This window comes from Cebus imitator, unplaced genomic scaffold (genome assembly GCF_001604975.1).
Source record: "Cebus imitator isolate Cc_AM_T3 unplaced genomic scaffold, Cebus_imitator-1.0 Scaffold19, whole genome shotgun sequence".
NCBI lineage: Eukaryota > Metazoa > Chordata > Mammalia > Primates > Cebidae > Cebus > Cebus imitator.
In genome coordinates this window covers 8525766-8545322 of record NW_016107334.1, presented here as the reverse complement: position 1 = coordinate 8545322, position 19557 = coordinate 8525766, and the positions used below count along the sequence as shown (strand labels likewise).

At 44.2% G+C, this 19557-nt stretch overlaps 1 protein-coding gene across 1 annotated transcript in view; it reads left to right on the top strand.

Annotated features, from left to right (window-relative positions):
* IGF1R (insulin like growth factor 1 receptor) overlaps positions 1 to 19557 on the top strand; it is a 315455-nt gene that overhangs the window by 238555 nt on the left and 57343 nt on the right. The window contains exons 3-5 of the mRNA XM_017517024.1: positions 7418 to 7730; positions 13390 to 13535; positions 16645 to 16789. Coding sequence (XP_017372513.1) covers positions 7418 to 7730; positions 13390 to 13535; positions 16645 to 16789 — 604 coding nt within the window. The remainder of the gene's footprint in view (positions 1 to 7417; positions 7731 to 13389; positions 13536 to 16644; positions 16790 to 19557) is intronic.

Sequence of the window (19557 nt, the reverse complement as noted above, 5' to 3'; positions counted from 1 at the left end):
ATGGAATATACTTAGTGAGTATTAACTGTATGTTAATACAAAACCCTGTATTCAGAATCTCCAGTATAAATTACATTGATATAATAGACATTTAAATAGTTTCTGTGACCAAGAATACCTAGGACTGTCAGGTCACTAGAAGCTCAGAGTGAGCCAGCAATGTTTGATGATAGTTATTCTTTTTTTTTCTTTCGAGACGGAGTTTCGCTCTTGCCGCCCAGGCTGGAGGGCAATGGCACAATCTCAGCTCACTGCAACCTCCCCTCCCGGGTTCAAGTGATTCTCCTGCCTCAGCCTTCCCAGTAGCTGGGATTACAGGTGCCTGCCATAACACCTGGCTAATTTTATATTTTTAGTAGAGACAGGGTTTCTCCATGGGCCACTGGCTCCCTGGAAAAGCAGCAGGGCACACAGCCTTCCTGAGAAGCTCCCGAGGGAAGGGGGTCTTTTTATTGTCACTCTGGTTAGTTTGAAGACCAGAAGGCAGCAGGGACCAACCCTTGGCTGAAAACTCTGCCTTAATGCTCTGGGTACCATGTTCATGAGACTTCGGATAATTCCACAAATACATTATTATCATTATCTAGACTTAGCAACAGAGAAGGGTGAAACATGAGTCTGGGAATTCACAGATGAATTTCTTTTAAAGGAATGGGGTATTCTAAAGGAGTGAAGACTCCAGTGGGGGCTGCCAGGCCCCTGTGAACAGTGGTAGCCTTGGTTACAGTGTATGCTGGGATCTGTCCTGGTCCCGCGGGCATCCTCAGACCTCCCCCACACCCCACCCACAGCCCCCTCTCCATCCATCTGCTGACCACACCCCAGGACATTTGCTGCTCAGGTGGCGCCTGATTGCATCCATACAAACCGCACACCAGGCATTTCCATTTGGATGTATATGCAGAAACAGCACATCCCAGCAAATCTTTCCATACACCTCAAAAGAAAAGTTCTGTACCCTTCCACATGCTCCTGGATGTATCTTGAATCTGCCCTGCTTTTTTTCATCTGTGCTGCTGTCCTCTTGATCTGGGCCACTGTGGCTAAAATGCACATCTCATGATGTACCTCCCACTTCAAATAGTCCCTTTCCTCTTAAGAGTCCTCCAAACTCCTATTGCTGGATTAAAAGGCTGTTTTGGGCTCTCCCTGCCTCGAGGTGTACCATCTTTCCTCCCAGTCTCCCCACCCCTCTGTCCCCAGTGTTTCCATCCTTCAGTCGTGCCAAGGTTTTGTTACCTTAGCTTCTCTTGGCCCACACTCTCTGTCAGCTCTGCCAGCATCCCTGTGTACCTGCTAGCTCCTACTCGCTTTTCCAGCTTTGTCCTGGAAGTCCCTTCCCCTGTCAAGCAGCGCTGATATGCCCTTTGCTTGCTATTGGCTTATATTCCCACTGCTTGTCCTCATGCTGTGAGCCCTGGGAAGGCTGGGCTCAGTCCCTGAACCTGCCACGTCTGCAGGGCGTAACCTACCTGGGGCCTGACTGGCAAAATCAGAAGAAGCGTCTCTCATTCCTTCAGCTGAGCTAAGTCCTCTTTGGAGAAGAATGCCCACAGCCTGGGTGGACTTCTGCTCGGGCTGGGGGAGGACCCTGTGTGTCAGATGACTTAGAGCCTCTCACTTGCCCTTCCCTCCTCTCCCTTTCCTTCTCCTCCCTATGTTGTTTGATGGTCTGTTCCTCTTGTGGCAAGGCAAGAGAATCATAAAATCTCCCTGGACCATGTGTCCCTCTGATGCACTTTGGAGGTTGAAGCTCACTTTCGTGAAGTTAGGAGTAGCTGATCCTCCTACATAAGGATGCGTGATTGCTTAGTATGAACAGTGGTGTGTCACCTAGGGCAACCCAGAAATAGCTGAGATGGCCGTAAATTCTTCTGTATTTTGATTCAGAAGCTTTTCGTTATTTGAACATCCACAGAATAAGTTCTTTCCTTTAGAAATTCTCGAGCATAAAATGGTTTGTGTTGTAAAATACTGTGGGGCCAAGTGGCCCCGCTTTCATGTTTTGTTCCTTGTGAAGAGGTTGAGTCTTCTGTCTTTTCTTCTAGTGGGGCACTTTATTATCATGTGCTTTCTTTTGAGAGAGAGTTTCACTCTTGCTGCCCAGGCTGGAGTACAATGGTGCGATCTTGGCTCATGGCAACCTCTGCCTCCCAGGTTCAAATGACTCTCCTGCCTCAGCCTTCCAGGTAGCTGGGATTACAGGTATGCGCCACCATGCCTGGCTAATTTTTGTATTTTTAGTAGAGATGGGGTTCACCATGTTGGCCAGGCTGGTCTTGAACTCCTGATTTCAGGTGCCCCACCTGCCTCAGTCTCCCAAAGTGCTGGAATTACAGGCGTCAACCACTGTGCCTGGCATATGGTATGCTTTCAAAAATGGTTTCTCAGAGCTAATGATGATTTTTAAAACTCTGGCAAGAACAAAAACAAATGGTTTTTCAAAAAACTCTAGAAATAATACATACAAGGACTCTGGAGGAGAGTGTTAAAGGCTGGTATGTGTGACTCTTATTCTCTACCCCCAAGGAAGAAAAAAAATGAAGAGAAGGAGCTTTTAAATGCTTTTAAGGAGCTTTTAAAATCAGTGCCTGATTTTTATGTGATTGCGACCCTGAACCAATCTTTTCAGTGGTGGATGTGGGACATGTTGTTAGCTTTTCCAACAATTTAGATGGGTCTTTGTTTTTATTGCTGGTCATTGTAAAAATACCAAGGAATAGAAAGATCTCACTGGCAAAATCAATTTGCTCTTTCCTCTGTATATTTGCTAGTTTATGGCAGCTTCTATTTTCCTCCTATTTTTAAAAGTTGAAATGCCTTTAATTGCCCTGAGTGTGTTTATTCATGCAGCCAGAGAAGACGGCCCTTTCCTTTCGCCCACAGCGCTGTACTGGAAATTTGGTACTAGATGAAATTCCCAGTCTTGGCGCTCACGTGGAACAGCCATCCATCTGCCGGCGAGACACTCTGCCTGGGGCTTTTCAAGAGATCCCTTAATGGTCCTGAACACTAATAATATTTATATGCATTGAGATGAGACAAAATTTACAGCAGGCTTCTGGCGCTGGCTCCAGGACTCTCTAATCCCACACTTGCTCGTGTTCTCTCCCGCTTGCCTCCTAGAATCCTCTCAGGTTCTGCTTCAGTGAGGGGAGCACGGTGTCCATCTCTGCAGTAGCACCTTTTTTTTTTTTTTTTTTTTTTTTTGAGACAGAGTCACTCTTCCGCCAGGTGCTAGGCTGAAGTGCAGTGGTGGGATCTTGGCTCACTGCAATATCCACCTCCCGGCTTCAAGCAATTCTCCTATATCAGTCTCCCGAGTAGCTGGGACTACAAGCACGCACCACCACACCCAGCTAATTTTTGTCTTTTAGTAGAGAAGCAGTTTCACTGTGTTGGCCAGGGTGGTCTCCATCTCTTGACCTCATGATCCGCCCACCTCGGCCTCCCAAAGTGCTGGGATTACAGACTTGAGCCACCAGGCCTGGCTTGTTATTTTCAACATTCTTGAGTTGTTACTACTGCATTAATAGCTACTTGATCTTAATGTCTATTACACATCACTTTATGTAATATTTTCTTTACATTGTCAGGAAAAGTGATTCTGCAAGTAGATGTTGGTCCCCCCAGTTAGTCTCTGACAATGATGGTAAGATTCTCAATCAGTGTTGCCTTTCTCTAATGACAAAGCATGGTGATGGTGATGTTTGCAGAGCAGCCTTTGCGGACTCCAGTGCTCTGAAATGGATGTATGCTCAGTACTGCTGGCACATGCCTAATGAGCAGGAATGTGAGCATTGCTTCTGTAGCTAGCTTTATTGAACCTTGCAGATCTATTACACAGCGTGAATTTTGTGGGGAAAATAGGCTGTGAGTTTGCTGTCTTCCAGCCTGGTCCCTCTCTCCTTTCAGCCTTGCCCTCTCTGATCATCATGCCCCCCACACTGCTGGTAGGTAACCTTTCTGATACGAAAATCTGGCCATGTTGCTCCCTTGCCTAAAAACTTTCCTGGTTCCCTGTGATCCACAGTTGGTTAAACCCTCTCGGACAGGCCTTCAGTGCTCCATGAGCAATGGTCCCTGGCCGCCTTCATTAATACCCAGCCCCCGCACCCATAGTGACGCCATTGCTTTTACATGAATTGACATGTGATTCCACCTGTGGTGTTTTTATTCCTCCCTTGCTCATCTTTCCACTTCCGGCTCCACAAAACCTTCTCGGCACCCAGAGGCCCGGGAAACACCAGCCTGCTCCACTCCCTCCTGGAGTTACTTGCTGTGTCGTCCGTTCCTTGGGGACAGGATTGTTACTGATCCAGCGTGCATCTGTCTGGCACACAGGTGCAACACACCTTAAATAGTTGCTCAGTGGATAAAGGAAGAATAGATGGAATTATATTCTGTTGTTACCAGTTTAAAAACATGAAATTGGGATGCCCAATTTCAGTGTTGCTTCAGATCTTGGACCTTGAAGTGACCTCTGTAGTGAATAGATTTGAAATTATTGCTTTCTTCAAGTGAGGGTTTGATGATTGTGTGTGTGTGTGTGTGTGTGTGTGTGTGTGTGTGTGTGTACAGCAGATATGCTAGGTTTGTAAATTCAAATTTTATCCTCTTCAAGAAAGTCACCTTGGTAGACAGCATTTATATCCCAACATTTTAGGAACTCATAAAATGCATACTTTTTTTGGTGTGATCAGAGATGGGTAACTCCTTATTACTTGTGGGTTGGAATAGTTTTTGGAAATAGCCTGGAGTCATTTAGAGCCAATCCTTATCAACAAAATGGCATAAACTGACAGGAAGGGTTTTCTTCTTTACTTTATGGATAGCTCTGAAGATATATCTCAGGGATTAGTTCAGTTGCATATATGAATAGCAGTAATTGAAACAAGATGAAAGTGTATTTCTCTCACATCTGAAGAAGTCTGGAGTAAGCAGCCCAGGGTTAGCCTAGCGGCCCCACTCTCGCAAGAGACTAAGCTCCTTTTACCTTGCTTCACCATTCTTGATGTTTCACGTCATGGTCCAAGGTTGGTACTTGAGCTCTAAACACTAACTAGTGCCTTCCAGCCAACAAGGAGGAGATGGCCACGCCCTCTGGGTTCTCAGGAGTCTTCCAGGAAGTTCTAATCACAAAGTTTGTTTATATTTCACTGGCCAGAATTGAAGTCATAAGACTACTAGCTACAAGGAAGGCAGGGAGATGTAGTCTGTAGCTGGATGGTGATATTCCCAACTAAAAATTACTGAAAAGGACAAGAAGAATAAATAATGGAAGGCAACCTGTTGTTTCTGTCAAAGACTTCAAAAGAGAACATTGCAAAATTATTTTAAGCTTGACAGTATCATGACAGTTTTCTTCAGAGGTGACACTATTCATTGGCATGTCCAAGTTCTGACATCTGTTTTCAAGTTCACCTATTTGCAGTGAAATAGGAACCCTTGGAGGCAACTAGTGGGTATGTAAACTGGTACAAACTTTCCAGAGGGCAGTTTATCTCAATAAGATTAATTCTGGAGATTGATCCTAAGAGATACTAAGGGTACTCACGAAGATTGCTTTGCTGATTGCAATAATAAAAAGTTGGGGTAAAGAAAATACGTTTTAGGTGGGGACAGGTGTAACTTATGATATATTTTACAATGGGATGTAATACTGCTGTTAAATGTTTGTGGAACTCACAATGTTTTATGCCAAAAAAAAAAAAAAAAAAGCTTTCAGAATGGCTTATCCTTTTTATAGATACTTGTATTTATATGTCCATGCACATACATAGGAAAGGACTGGGGGGTCCCCGTGAATATATTAATAAAGGGGTCCCTTGTGGGTAGGTGGACTTAACATGTTCTTTATATTCTCTTGTTTGTGATCTCTGATTTTTTTCATCATGTATTTTTGTTACAAGAAAAAAACAAATTCTAGAATCATCAGTATTGCATGTCAGAGTCAAAAACATACACATTTAAATAATTTTGTATTGTTTTCCAATCCAGGGATAAAGTAGGAAATGTATAATGCAAACCAGATTTCATATTTGTTGATTTATATTTAATTTACAAGTAAGACTAACAGCCCACAGAGTGTGGTCATGGCAGCACTGTTAATGGAGATTGAGGCCAGCTCATCCACTTGGGATGTGCACTGTGGATCTGTGCCTATTAGACACTGATGTAACTTTAGCACACGGACAGGCTTAGCGGAGATGGCTTCTAATATCCTGCCGTGCCACAGGCTCAGAGGTACTGCTCACCCACCTGTCAGAGGCACTGAAACCCGAGCCACTCCATCTTGAATAGGAGCTAGGTAAAATGAGGCTGAATCTCCAGACGGTGAAGGCACTCTAAGTCACAAGATGAGATTAAAGCTCAGCACAAAATACAAGTCGTAAAGCCCTTGCTGATCAAACAGTTGCAGCAAAGAAGTCAGCTCAAACCCACCAAAACCAAGATGGTGACGAGACTGACCTTCGGTCGTCCTCACTGCTACATTCTTCCCAGCACCATGACAGTTTACAGATGCCATAGCAATGTCTGGCAGTTATCCTTTGTGGCCTTAAAAGGTGAGGCATGAATAATCCACCCCTTATTTAGCATATCATCAAGAAATAACCATGAAAACGGGCAGCCAGCAGCCCTCGGGCTGCTCTCTCTATGGAGTAGCCATTCTTTTTTCCTTTACTTTCCTAATAAACTTGCTTTCACTTTACGGACTCACGCTGAATTATTCTTACGTGAGATCCAAGAACCCTCTCTTGGGGTCCGGATCAGGACCCCTTTCCTGTAACACACCCATGTTCTTGGACTTGAGAATGCCCTTCACACATGGTGACTTCTTTGTCATCTAACAGGTTAGGATATCATGGCTTACTTGGAGTAAAACCTTTGATACCATCTAAGCTGACAGAAATTTTCCTAAAGTCATTTTGAATGCTACCATCTTTAGTGTAGTTTAATCATTTTCAAAGTAAGCATTTCTGCACTCTGAGGCTTTCAAAGAGTGTTCAGTAAGGAACCTATTTGAAATGCCAAGTGAGCAGAGCACAATGCCTTTTAAATTACTGATAAACCATAGGGTTCCTGTAGGGCTTCCTTCCACTGGTCACCCATGCCTGGGCCATCCTTCAGATGTGGGTATCATCTCCCCCATTTTACAAATGAGAAGAGAGAGGATCAAGATCGCAGAAGCTAGTGGTTTATCCCGGGCCAAACACAGAGTTCCTAGGAGAGACTGGACTTTGAATATGTCTACGCTCTGCAGGTCTCTGTGGGATGGCAGGGCAGCAGTGGGAGAGAGGATTTCGTAGAGTGCTGGCAGTAGCAGTGAATGACCCAGAAGGATGCTGGTCGGGCCCAGAGAAGGATGGTGCCGCCCCTGCCTGCTCTCACCTCCGTCTCCCCTCTGTCTCCACAGTGTGTCCGAGTGCGTGTGGGAAGCGGGCATGCACTGACAACAATGAGTGCTGTCACCCCGAGTGCCTGGGCAGCTGCAGCGCGCCTGACAACGACACAGCCTGTGTGGCTTGCCTGCACTACTACCACGCCGGTATCTGCGTGCCTGCCTGCCCGCCCAACACCTACAGGTTTGAGGGCTGGCGCTGTGTGGACCGTCAGTTCTGTGCCAGCATCGTCAGCTCCGAGAACTCGGAGAACAACAAGTTTGTGATCCACGACGGCGAGTGCATGCAGGATTGCCCCTCGGGCTTCATCCGCGACACCACCCATAGGTCAGTGGCGCCACAGGGTCACTACCTGTCCTCCCTCTCCCTGCCCGCCACCCTAGCACAGAAAGGGAGATGCACGTCTGTAACCCCAGCACTTTGGGAGGCCAAGGATGGCGGATCACAAGGTCAGGAGTTCGAGACCAGCCTGGCCAGCATGGTGAAACCCTGCCTCTACTAAAAATACAGAAAATTAGCCAGGCGTGGCTGTGCACACCTGTAATCCCAGCTACTCTGGAGGCTGAGGCAGAAGAATTGCTTCAACCCAGAAGGTGGAGGTTGCAGTGTGCGGAGATCTCGCCACTGCACGCCAGCCTGGGCAACAGAGTGAGACTCTTGTCTCAAAAATTGAAAAAAAAAAAGAAAAAGAAAGGTAGACTCTGTCGGTTGTTTCATCTGGGTGCAAGCATCACCCTGGGTCAATTTGAGAGGGCTGGCTTACCTTAAATGTTTGGTGAGATTCTGGGAACAGTTGGCATGGCTTACCACCCCCCGCACCAGTTTGTTTTATATTCTGTTTTAAGTGCATACTGCCTGGTCATTTGAAATTAAGTATTTGCTTGCTGGTTTCCATACCCGGAGTTCATGGTCTCTCTGGGTACTTGTCAAGCTGCTATCTAAGAGACCAGGGGACTGGAGTTTTAGATTTTCCTAGTCTGGGTGCTGCTAGCTGGGTGAGACTTCAGAAATGCAAGGGAAAAGACAGGCCAAGTGCCCACCGCCATCCTTGAGACCAGTAAGCAGACCTAAAACATTTTAGTGCAAGAGCTAGCAGCAGCTCAGAGGAAGCAGGAGCTTAAAATAAGCGGCATTTTCCATCAGCACTTCCTTCCTCTCACCCCCTCTACCGTGACCCTCCCTCATCACTCATCATGTCCTTCATTTTCCTTCCCAAACTTTGAGACTTCACTTGGGAAGCAAAGAAGTTCCTTATGGCCGGGCATGGTATTTCACACCTGTAATCCCAGCACTTTGGGAGGCTGAGGTAGGTGGATCACCTGAGGCCAGAGTTTGAGACCACCCTGGCCAACATGGTGAAACCCCATCTCTACTAAAAATACAAAATTTAGCTGAGCGAGGTGGTGGGCGCCTACAATCCCAACTACTCGGGAGGCTGAAGCAGGAGAATTGCTTTAACCCCAGAGGCGGAAGTTGCAGGAGCCAAGATCGCACCATTTCACTTCAACCTGGGTCACAGAGCAAGACTCCATCTCAAAAAACGAAAAAAGTTTCTTAAACAAATGGCATCCCATTTGTACATGTCAACTGGACTTCTACAAATTTGTCATTGGTTTATGCTTTTGAAAATAAGATGTCAGCATTGTTTAAAAATGTAGGGACTGTAACTCTGAAAATAAAAGAAGCTTGGAGATTTGGGGTTGCTGTTCCCTCTCCTGGAGCAGAGTAAAGAACTTTTAGGAGCTCATGCCTATAATCCCAGCACTGTGGGAGGCCGAGGTGGGAAGATCCCTTGAGCCCATAGGTTCAAGACCAGCCTGGGGAACATGCAAACCCCATCTGCACAAAAGATTAAAAAAAATAGCTGGGTGTGACCTATAGTCTCAGCTACTCAGGAGTTGGAAGTGGGAGGATCACCTGAGCCCTTGAAGTCGAGGCCGAATTGAGCCAAAACTGCACCACTGCTCTGCAGCAAAGGCAACAGAGACCCTGTCTCAAAAAAAAAAAAAAAAAAGTGAGCTCTCTTGTGGTGGACTAAATGCCTCCTTCATAATTAGCACCAGGGGCCTGTCTTTCTGAGTCTTCCAAAATCTATGCTACAAATACAAAAATATTATCAGAGAAGTAAATGTTAATTTTAAATACAATTTTTGCTGCACTTTATAACTACACTGAGCACGTGTTTATAAAGGGGATTCTTTTTCTAGTGTATTAGTTGGAGATGCAGCTGCTACTGTAGGCTTACCTTCAAATCAAAGATAAGACATTCTTTTATAGTATTAGATGTAGAGCAGCTTTCTGCCTCTTATAATTTGTATAGCCATTAGAATAGTAACAAGAAGAAAAAAATTACTCTGAATACTTTGAAATGATAAATGGGCCAAGGACGTCAGTGAGCTGTAGAGCATCCATATTGGGTCCAAAATCAGTCTACAACATTGTCCTCACATTTTGCTGGCAGCTTTCAAGTGTAAAAGGGCTTTTACCGGCACATCTCGGGCCCAGGGGCAGTACCTGCAACCAAGTTGAGGCTCAGCCACTATTTAGACGTCACTTTCCTCCTTGGGGTGGGGTTAGGGAAGTGGTAGCTTGTCCATGAACTCAGTGTGTTATCATCTTTGTTTTGTGAATACATTTTCTTATGACATTTGGAGGCCTTCAGTCATTCTGCAGCTACCAGAGCCGTGGCAGAGTGGGAATGCCATCCATGTGACAGTGTTTCTTCCGCTGTGGCGCACCATCAGAGAACTGAGCCATTATTTTCCCTCTTCATTCTAACAGTCCAAAACTATACATCTACCTTTTTTTGTTTAAAAGTAAAACACTGTAAAGCATAATAAATTCCCTTCTCTCAGCCTTTGAGGCTTAACAGTTATTTTTAAATATTTATTTTTTTCATTTTGTTTATACCTTTTCTATACTAGAATGGATTTGAGGAAGCTTAATCTGTAAACATGTTATCAGAACACATGTCCTTAGAAAAATATTCTTTAAGTGCTTTATGAGTCCTAGACTTTTTACCAAAGACGATTGGTTCAGTTTGCTTTTTCTTTTATTTTCTTTTTTAGAGATAAGATCTGGCTGTGTTGCCCAGGCTAGAGCGCAGTGGCATGATCATAGCTCACTGCAGCCTCACACTTCTGGGCTCAAGTGATCCCCCCACCTCAGCCTCTCAAAGTGCTGGGATTACAATGTGAGCCACCATACTCAGCTTCAAATTTTTCTGTTTGAGTGAAAGACGGAGAGAAACTAAACATATACTTATGTTACAACCCAGCAGTTGTAACCCTGGATATTTCAGAGAAATGAAATTTGTGTTCACACAAAAACATGTATACCACTGTCTCTAGCAGCTCTATTTGTAATAACACCAAACTGGAAATCACTCAGATGTCCTGTGATAGGTAATTGGTTAAACAAACTGTAGGACATCCACACTGTGGAATTCTATTACTCAGCAATAAAAAGGAACAAACCATTGAAGTACACTACTTGGATGGATCTCAAGGACATTATGCTCTGTGAACAAACCAACCTCAAAAGATTCCATACTGTATAATTCCATTTATGCAACACCCTCAAAATGACAGATTATAGCCAGGTGTGGTGGCTCACGCCTGTAACCCCAACACTCTGGGAGGCTGACATGAGTGGATCACCTGAGGTCAGTTTGAGACCAGCCTGCCCAGCATGATGAAACCCCATCTCTACTAAAAATACAAAGTTTGGCCAGGCATGGTGGCTCACACCTATAATCCCAGCACTTTGGGAGGCTGAGGTGGGCAGATTGCTTGAGGTCGGGAAGCCAACATGGCGAAACCCCATCTCTACTAAAAATACAAAGTTTGGCCAGGCATGGTGGCTCACACCTATAATCCCAGCACTTTGGGAGGCTGAGGTGGGCAGATTGCTTGAGGTCGGGAAGCCAACATGGCGAAACCCCATCTCTACTAAAAATACAAAAATTAGTAGGGTGTGCTGATGGGTACCTGTAGTCCCAGCTACTCAGGAGGCTGAAGCAGGAGAATCACTTGAACCCTGGAGGGTGGAGGATGCAGTGAGCCAAGATGGTGCCACTGCACTCCAGCCTGCGTGACAGAGTGAGACTCTTGTCTCAAAAAAAAAAAAAAAAAAACAAAAATTAGTCGGGCATGGTGGCGGGAACCTGTAGTTCCCACTACTCCAGAGGCTGAGGCAGGAAAATCACTTGAACCCAAGAGGTGGAGTGAGACCCTGTCTCAAAAAAAAGAAAGAAAGAAAATGACAGATTACAGAGATGGAGAACAGATTAGTGGTTGCCAGGTGTTAGGGACACTGGGGACTGGATTGGTGGGGGGGCAGTGAGTATGAACAGGTAGCGTCAGGGAGAGCTTTGTGGTGATGGAATAGTTCTATATCTTGATTGTAGTTGTGATTACACAAATCTACACAAGTGATCAGTGACAGTGCAACATACACATACACACACACATATGCACTCACGCAGCGTTAATTTCCAGGTTTGATACTGCATTATCATTGGGTTAAGTTGTAGTAACCATTGGAGGAAATTGGGTGAAGGCTATGTGGGACCTTTCTGTAACTTTGTAAATCTTTGCAGCTTTTTGTGACTCTGTAGTTATTTAAAAATAAAATGTATTTTAAAGGGAGAGTGGGGGTTTATAGGGTATGTAGGCAAATTAGAAACAACAGAAGACCAAGTAAAAAATTGCTGAAGGAAGCCCCGACCCAGCCTAGAGATGAGAATGTTGAGTGTGACAGTAGAGAAGGGAGGGCTGTCTCCATCTGTGGGTGGGTCCAGTCCCTGAGGGCCCTTTGGAAGCAACGACCCCCACTCTGCACAACACACAATAGGAAAATATCAGAGAAGTTTTGTTTACTTATTAGCTTTTAAACAAAAGAGAACCCTACATCTTTGTCTTAGATGCAAAATAACATACACGGGTAGAGGGAAGGGAAATTAATAAAAAGAGCTATACCTCATAGTGTTTTTCTTGAATGTTTTTACTCCTCTTCATGAAATTTAAGAGATGATTTAAGAACAGTAATGTACATATAATGGCTCCACCACTTACCATCCTATTACATACGCATCACATAAGGTCATGTCATTTGTCTTGTTTGGAAATCGATCCAACTTTCTGACCCTTGTTCTATATATAACTATAGATGCCAGAGGTTCAGCTGCTGGGTTAGCATTTTGTCTGCTATTTCCTAAATACTGGTAGGTAAGCAGGGAAAGTGCCAGCCTTACTTGTCGCTGACTCTTGGTGGTTTGTGGCATGTTCAGGATAGCATTTGAAACAAGAGCTCATTACAAAGTAATGGAAATCCCTTGCTTTTATTGTGTATGCAGTGCAAACAACATTTGGATCAATTTACAAGTTTCTGCAAAACACTGTCAAGAAATAATTTCAGTTGTGCTTTAGCAAGAAAATAATGGATCTGTGCTGTATCGCATGCCTTTTGGCATCCCGCACTGGGCTTTGCCAAACCACTGACTTCAGGAGCTAGACTCCCCTTAGGCAAACACACGACAGTCCCTTTGCTGTCCCTATCATCTCTCCTAGCTACTCCCCCAAGTGCACAGGCCAGCGTCACAATATCAGAAAGCAGCTCTGTTTTCCTCCAGAACCCCCAGAGCTTCCTTTCTGCAGCATTCTCTCTCCCACATGGAACCAGCTGGCTCACCAGTCAACAGCCTATGATGCACAAATGCCTTGAGGATGCATCATGTATTTTGTCTGGAAGCAAGCAACACGCTCTTCCTTCGTAGACTCTTTCTCCTTTTGGTTGCAATTTGAGTGGCTTATCTTGGGTGGGCTTGAGGATGAGATACCATGTGACCACATGAACACTTCAAAACGGTTCCTTTCTCTAATGCATGTTGTGATAACTAAAAAGCATATCCTTAGGATTTTTGTAATGCAGGAAGACAGACTCAATCATGTGTGTTTTTGATTGTAGTGTTTTTTTTCTTCAACAGCATGCAGTGCATCCCTTGTAAAGGTCCTTGCCCCAAGGTCTGTGACGAACAGATGGCAAAGTCCATTGATTCTGTTACTTCTGCTCAGATGCTTCAAGGATGTACCATCTTCAAGGGCAATTTGCTCATTAACATCCGACGAGGGAGTAAGTATTCCATCCCACTGGAAGAATGGCTAGATCTTATGGCTTTCTTTTGTTGATGCTTTTCATGCTCCCGAACCTGAGTCACCACTAAAATATGGGCTTAAACAACGTGGTGTATAAGCCTCATGCATGACGTCTCTTCTTTGAGTTTCTCCTCAAAGATAAAAACAGATCGAAAGGCAGTGTTTTTTAGCCATTGGCACATCCTTTCTTCCTGTAAAGAGGGTCATCACTCATCTTTCTGTTAGTCACATCATGCATAGGAGAGGCAAGCCGTGACACATACATATCCCAGAAGAGACAGTTGGATCAGAGGTGTGACTCAGCAGAGACCAGATGTATCCAAATCCACACATCTTTCAAGCCTAAAGAGTTTTGATTACTTGAATTTAGTGAGAAGACTGAGGGCAGTTTAGTGATATCACGTTAAAATTTACTTGTGAGAGGCAAAGGATAGAAGTATGTGTCATTGTGTACATAAAGCTTCAGTCTCACCTGTGTACAATTATCTTTATTTGCAGTAGATGGCATTCCTGGTAAGTTGCTTCTAAGCTGGATTATGCAAAGGGTTTCCCACTGACTTAGCCTGTGATCTCTTCACTTCTTTGGTTTTTTTGTGTGGGTTTTTTGGGTTTTTTTTTGAGACACGGTCTCACTGTGTTACCCAGGCTAGAGTCCAATGGCACAGCCATAGCTCGCTGTAACCTGGAACTCCTGGTCTCAAACAGTCCATCGGCCTCAGCTTCCCATGTTGCTGGGACCACAGGCACTCACCACCATGCCTGGCTAATTTTTTTTTTTTTTTTAAAGCAAAATCTTGCTCTGTCACCCAGGCTGGAGTGCAGTGGCATGATCTCGGCTCACTGCAACCTCGGCCTCCCAGATTCAAGTGATTCTCCTGCCTTAGCTCCCGAGTAGCTGGGACTACAGGTGTGTGCCACTACACCCAGCTAATTTTTGTATTTTTGTAGAGACGGGGTTTCACCATATCAGCCATGATGATCTCGATCTCTTGATGTTGTGATCCACCCGCCTCAGCCTCCCAGAGTGCTGGGACTACAGGCACGCGCCACAATGTCCAGCCATGGCTAATTTTAAAAATCTTTTCACTTCTGATTTTTAATTGCCAAGGGCTTCTAATAACATTGCCTTAAATTCCCTGCCACTGGAATCACTTGGTCAAGGTACTAAGAGTTTTATAAGCCAGAATAAATAGAGTAAAAAGGCTTTGAGGTTGACAGGAATTTTTGGGGGAAATCTTTTCATGAAGAATTTTTTTACAGTTTGAGGGGGAAAATGACCAATTTATTCTGATAATTTGCTTTTCCTTCATATTTGTTAAATTGTATTCTTAAGGTTTAGAAAGGACAGAAACAAGTTTTTGCTTAGTTCTTCTGAATTCTTTGATATCTCATATTGTTTTTCACAACACCACCCACTCTCATCTCTCCACAATGAGGATAATTGTGTTCCTTCCTCTCTTGGGCTTCCTTACTCTCATAGTACTTCCGAAGTTTAATTCTTTTTGCTGTGTCTGCATTTCCTCTTCTACTTTTAATTTGCTTATCCCTAGAGCATACCTTTCGAGCGCCTAAACCCTTTTATCTTCCTGTCCTGAAGATAAAATTTTAATCTGTGAATTAAATCCATGGAGAAGTATCATTTCTGAAAGAACTGGTACATATTCATACATGATGATGAAGTGTGTCTTCCGGTTTATGTCCAATGCAGGAAATAGATTGGATTTAGGAAGATGAGAGATCTCATTAGAGGGGAGATTTCCTGATCTTGACTAAGAGGCATGCTTCCTGCCCCATGTTTAAAATTGAGGATCTCTTCCTTAAAACATCAGCTGCATACAGCCTCTCATCTTTCTAACTTGAATTTCCCTTTAATTTTTATTGGAAAGCCATTAAATTAAATTAGATGTAGGGCTTTATCCTTTAGTACTCTTATTATTTTATTTTTATCAGTTCAAAGCAAAATGGAGCCTTTTATTAAACACATCTTTAGAAATCATATACAGTAAAATCTCATTAATTGAACCAACCCCAGTTATTATAGTCTTCATTATAATTTTGGCATTAGTTGAACTGAATTTTTTTTTATTTACTATGAGAAAAAGGTAGCCTAAACAAGATGAAAGGAAACCTGTTGCTTACATATTATGTTTGTACATCTGTATTAGCAACTATTTCTCCAACTACTTTCTAGTTTTAAAAGCAATACATACATATTACAGAGAACTTAGCAATGCAGAAAAGAATTTTTAAAAATCACCCACAGATAGCTATTGTTAACATTTTGGTATATTTTCTTCTAGTTGTAGTAAAAAGGCACCTTTAAATATAGACCCCTGTATCTTAGGAATTATAAAGGCAGCAAAGGCAGTTCCTAATGAGACGGAGAAAATGTTGATTTAGCCGTGCCCTTGTACTGTGGAGGCCATACTGTCTGTTGACAGAGCATATTAAAAGACGTTCCCTACATTTGTCAACCTTAGCTAACTGGCAATCTTGTATTTATGATTTTACTTTTTTTTTTTTTTTTTGAGACGGAATCTCGCTGCGTCGCCCAGGCTAGAGTGCAGTGGCATAATCTCCGCTCACTGCAACCTCCGCCTCCCAGGTTCAGGCGATTCTCTTCCCTCAGCCTCCTGAGTAGCTGGAACCAAAGGTGTGTGCCACCACGCCTGGCTAATTTTTGTATTTTTTAGTAGAAACGGGGTTTCACCATATTGGGCAGGCTGATCTTGAACTCCTGACCTCGTGACTTGCTGGCCTTTGCCTCCCAAAGTGCTGGGATTACAAGTGGTGAGCCACCACACCCGGCCTGATTTTACATTTCGTTAATCAGCTTGGGAGCTGCAGTATCCACCAGCCTCCTAGAAACTTGCTTCCCCTACGTGGGAGGCCTTGTTCCCAGAGTGGTTGTTGAGAGTCAAGCCAGGGAAGCTGTTTTTGTCCGGGAATGGCCAGTCCTGTGCCGGGAGCCTGAGCATCTCAGGGGCACCTGCCATTGAGTTGTTCTCACATGTGTTTGTAAGAATCCAAGTATGTCACCCTCACACCAAGTGAGCACGCAGTGACACGACCCCCTTTCAATGTAGATAACATTGCTTCAGAACTGGAGAACTTCATGGGGCTCATCGAGGTGGTGACGGGCTACGTGAAGATCCGCCATTCCCATGCCTTGGTCTCCTTGTCCTTCCTAAAAAACCTTCGCCTCATCTTAGGAGAGGACCAGCTAGAAGGGTAAGTGCCCCACATTTAATGAGTGGACGTTCTCCTATTATGAAGTGAGCAGCGTGCTTGTAGAATTGTATTGCTGAGGTAAGAGCCCTCCCTGCCTTGTTAAATAGAAGAAGCAGCTGCGGTGTTGCCCGTGCTGCTCCAGTGGGTCTTGGGTAGAGTCATGATTCTCTGTTCTTAGAAGGCTGCTGTTTTGGAAAACAGAGAGGTTCTCACACTTACTGCATTGTGCCTCATTAGGCAGGGGTTGCGTGTCTGACTGTGACCAGTGAGATGGCAGCGGGGGTACTTGTGGGGCTTTTCTGCCAAGGTGACAGCAGTTGGTCTGGAGTGCTCATCTCCCTGTGAAATCATCGTTCGCCTGACCCTCATCTGCCTCCGGATGCTGTACTCCACTATGCACAGCTACTCCATCTTTTAAAGTATTTGAACTGAGAGCGTTGGAGGCACGTGGATGGTTTGTTTTGTTACAAAGAAATCTGGATTCACAAGATTGTTTGTATTGATTAGTTTATAGGATTTGAGCTATTGATAGAATTTTTGCCTTGGCACAGGCCCGCTTTGTGATAGGGTGTTTAAAATAACCGTGGGCTTTTCACTGGAGGATAGAAGCTGGTGCTCACTGCATGCACAAATTGCTTTCCAGCCGCCAGCCTGTGTACTTTTGCATATGGACTTTTCTCTTAAAACTCTCCCTTTTAAATACGTCTCTTGCCTGACTTTTAGCGAATGCTTTGAAATAAAAGGAGTTATCAATTAAGGAGTGAATTCGTTCTAAAGAGAATTTGGGGAAATAATTTGAGGCGAGAAGGTCATGGGAAAGGTTGTCCTCGCTGATTTATCTGCCCCAACTGGATAAAGTTACTGCATAAGGGTTTCTTTATAGCCTCCCTGTTTTTCTCAGACGAATTCTTGGTCAGTCTTAAATTCTTAAAATTCCATCATCTGATACAGCTAAGGAGAGGTGGCAGCTCTTCATTCCATGCTTGAAAAGCACAGTGTCCTCCCCACTGGGAACACCAATCCTTGAAAAACTTCTTTCTCATTGCAAACTGAAGGAGGGTGCCACTGCACCCAGCCCTAGCCTCTCAGTCACTTACCTGCAAGCTGAGGCACTACCACTTTAAGGTGATGATGATGTTTGTTGTATTAAATTTTTAAATGAATTTTTTTCTCCGCTCTTTTTTTTTTCTAAGTAGGTTTGTGTTTCTGGAATCCTGGGTATCTGTGATTAGTAGCTGTCAAATATTCCTGTTGCTTAAGGATATACCTTTTTTTTCCGTACTAAGCAAATGATAGACATAGAGGTGAATGCTGAGAGGAGAGTTTAATTAATTTCTATTAGGAATTATTGTAAGATTACCTTTTCATGGAGTGTCAACTAAGTATTATGCACTTAAATGTAGCTAGAAATTAAAGCCTGATTTGTATTTGCAAAAATATTTATGATGTCTTTCTCATTATCTGAAACTTGCATAAAACCTGAAGTATCAGCAAAGTCTTTTTAAGGATGCATGCTTTCCACTCAGGTGTTTGGGAGGCTTCCCAGGTAAGCTTGGGCCCCTGGCCTCCAGGGGAAGGGCAAGTGAGCCTTGAGTGTTCCCTGCTGCTGCTCCCTAGTAGCCCAGCAGCCCCAAGAATGTTGGCTCCAGCCTTCCATTCCTGCATGCTGCTTCTCGGAGGCTCTCTCTTGAGTTAGGGCTCTTAAGAATCTTTCACCCCTTGATGGGAGCTGTTTTCTCTCACCCTGCCTTCCTGGCCCATGACCAAAAAGGTATAGCCCGTCTTCATGATGATGAGCTCCCCAAGAGCCCTGTTTGCTTCAGGTGTGACCAGTAGCAGCAGCTCAGCTCTTCATTTCTCCTTAGACTCAGGGACAGAGTTAGGTCTGGCTCCTTCACTGGCTGTACTCACTTCTGCAAGGAGGGAAGATTCAGAGGGAGAAAGAGAAAGATGGGATACACTAGACAGATAAACATCAGCAGCGCAAAGCAGAACTGGCACAGTGATACAAGGGAAAGAAAGAAATGTGCCCTAGGCATGGAGAAGAGCCAGATATCTGACTGAGAAGATCAGACAGGCTTCTGACAAGAGGTGGCATTTGAGATAGGCCTTGAAGGCTTTCAGGAAAAGCTTGGGGAATGCAGAGGGTTGAAGTGAAGAAGGGCAATTCCAGGTAGGGTGGCAGGTACAAAGGCAACGAGTTGGGGCATCCTGGGGCCTGTTGGGCAACTAATGCTGGAGAGGTGGGTGGCACTAGAGTTACCTAAGCTGTTGTGCACCCAGGTGTAGAGGGTTATAATTTAGGTAGACCATGGAATGTATTCAAGGCTTTTGAATAGAGGAGCGTTAGCAGAGCTGTCTGCAGTTTTTATCCCGGTATGCTTTGGCTTAAGCCAAGATAGCTTTTATCCCAGTGTTTCTCAAACTTTGCTACACATTATGGGATCACTGGCGGTGTGGGCAGGGCTGGGGTTGAGAAATCCTGATGTCCAAGGAGGCACCCCGACCCCAATTCAATAGGAGTGTTTGGGGCTAGGATCTGGGCATCAGTGCTCATCTAAAGATCCCTAGGCCCTGCAGCAGGCAGTAGTGATTGGAAACCACTGCTTTATCCCTTCATTTCTTCATGTGCAAACCTCAAAGCACTTTTATGGTTTTTTTCCTATTTTCTCCTCACACTGCTGCCTAATGTTTTAGAGGTTCACCCATGTTGTTACATATGTCATACTATTTTCTTGAACCTCTTTTTTTTTTTTTTTTTTTTTTTT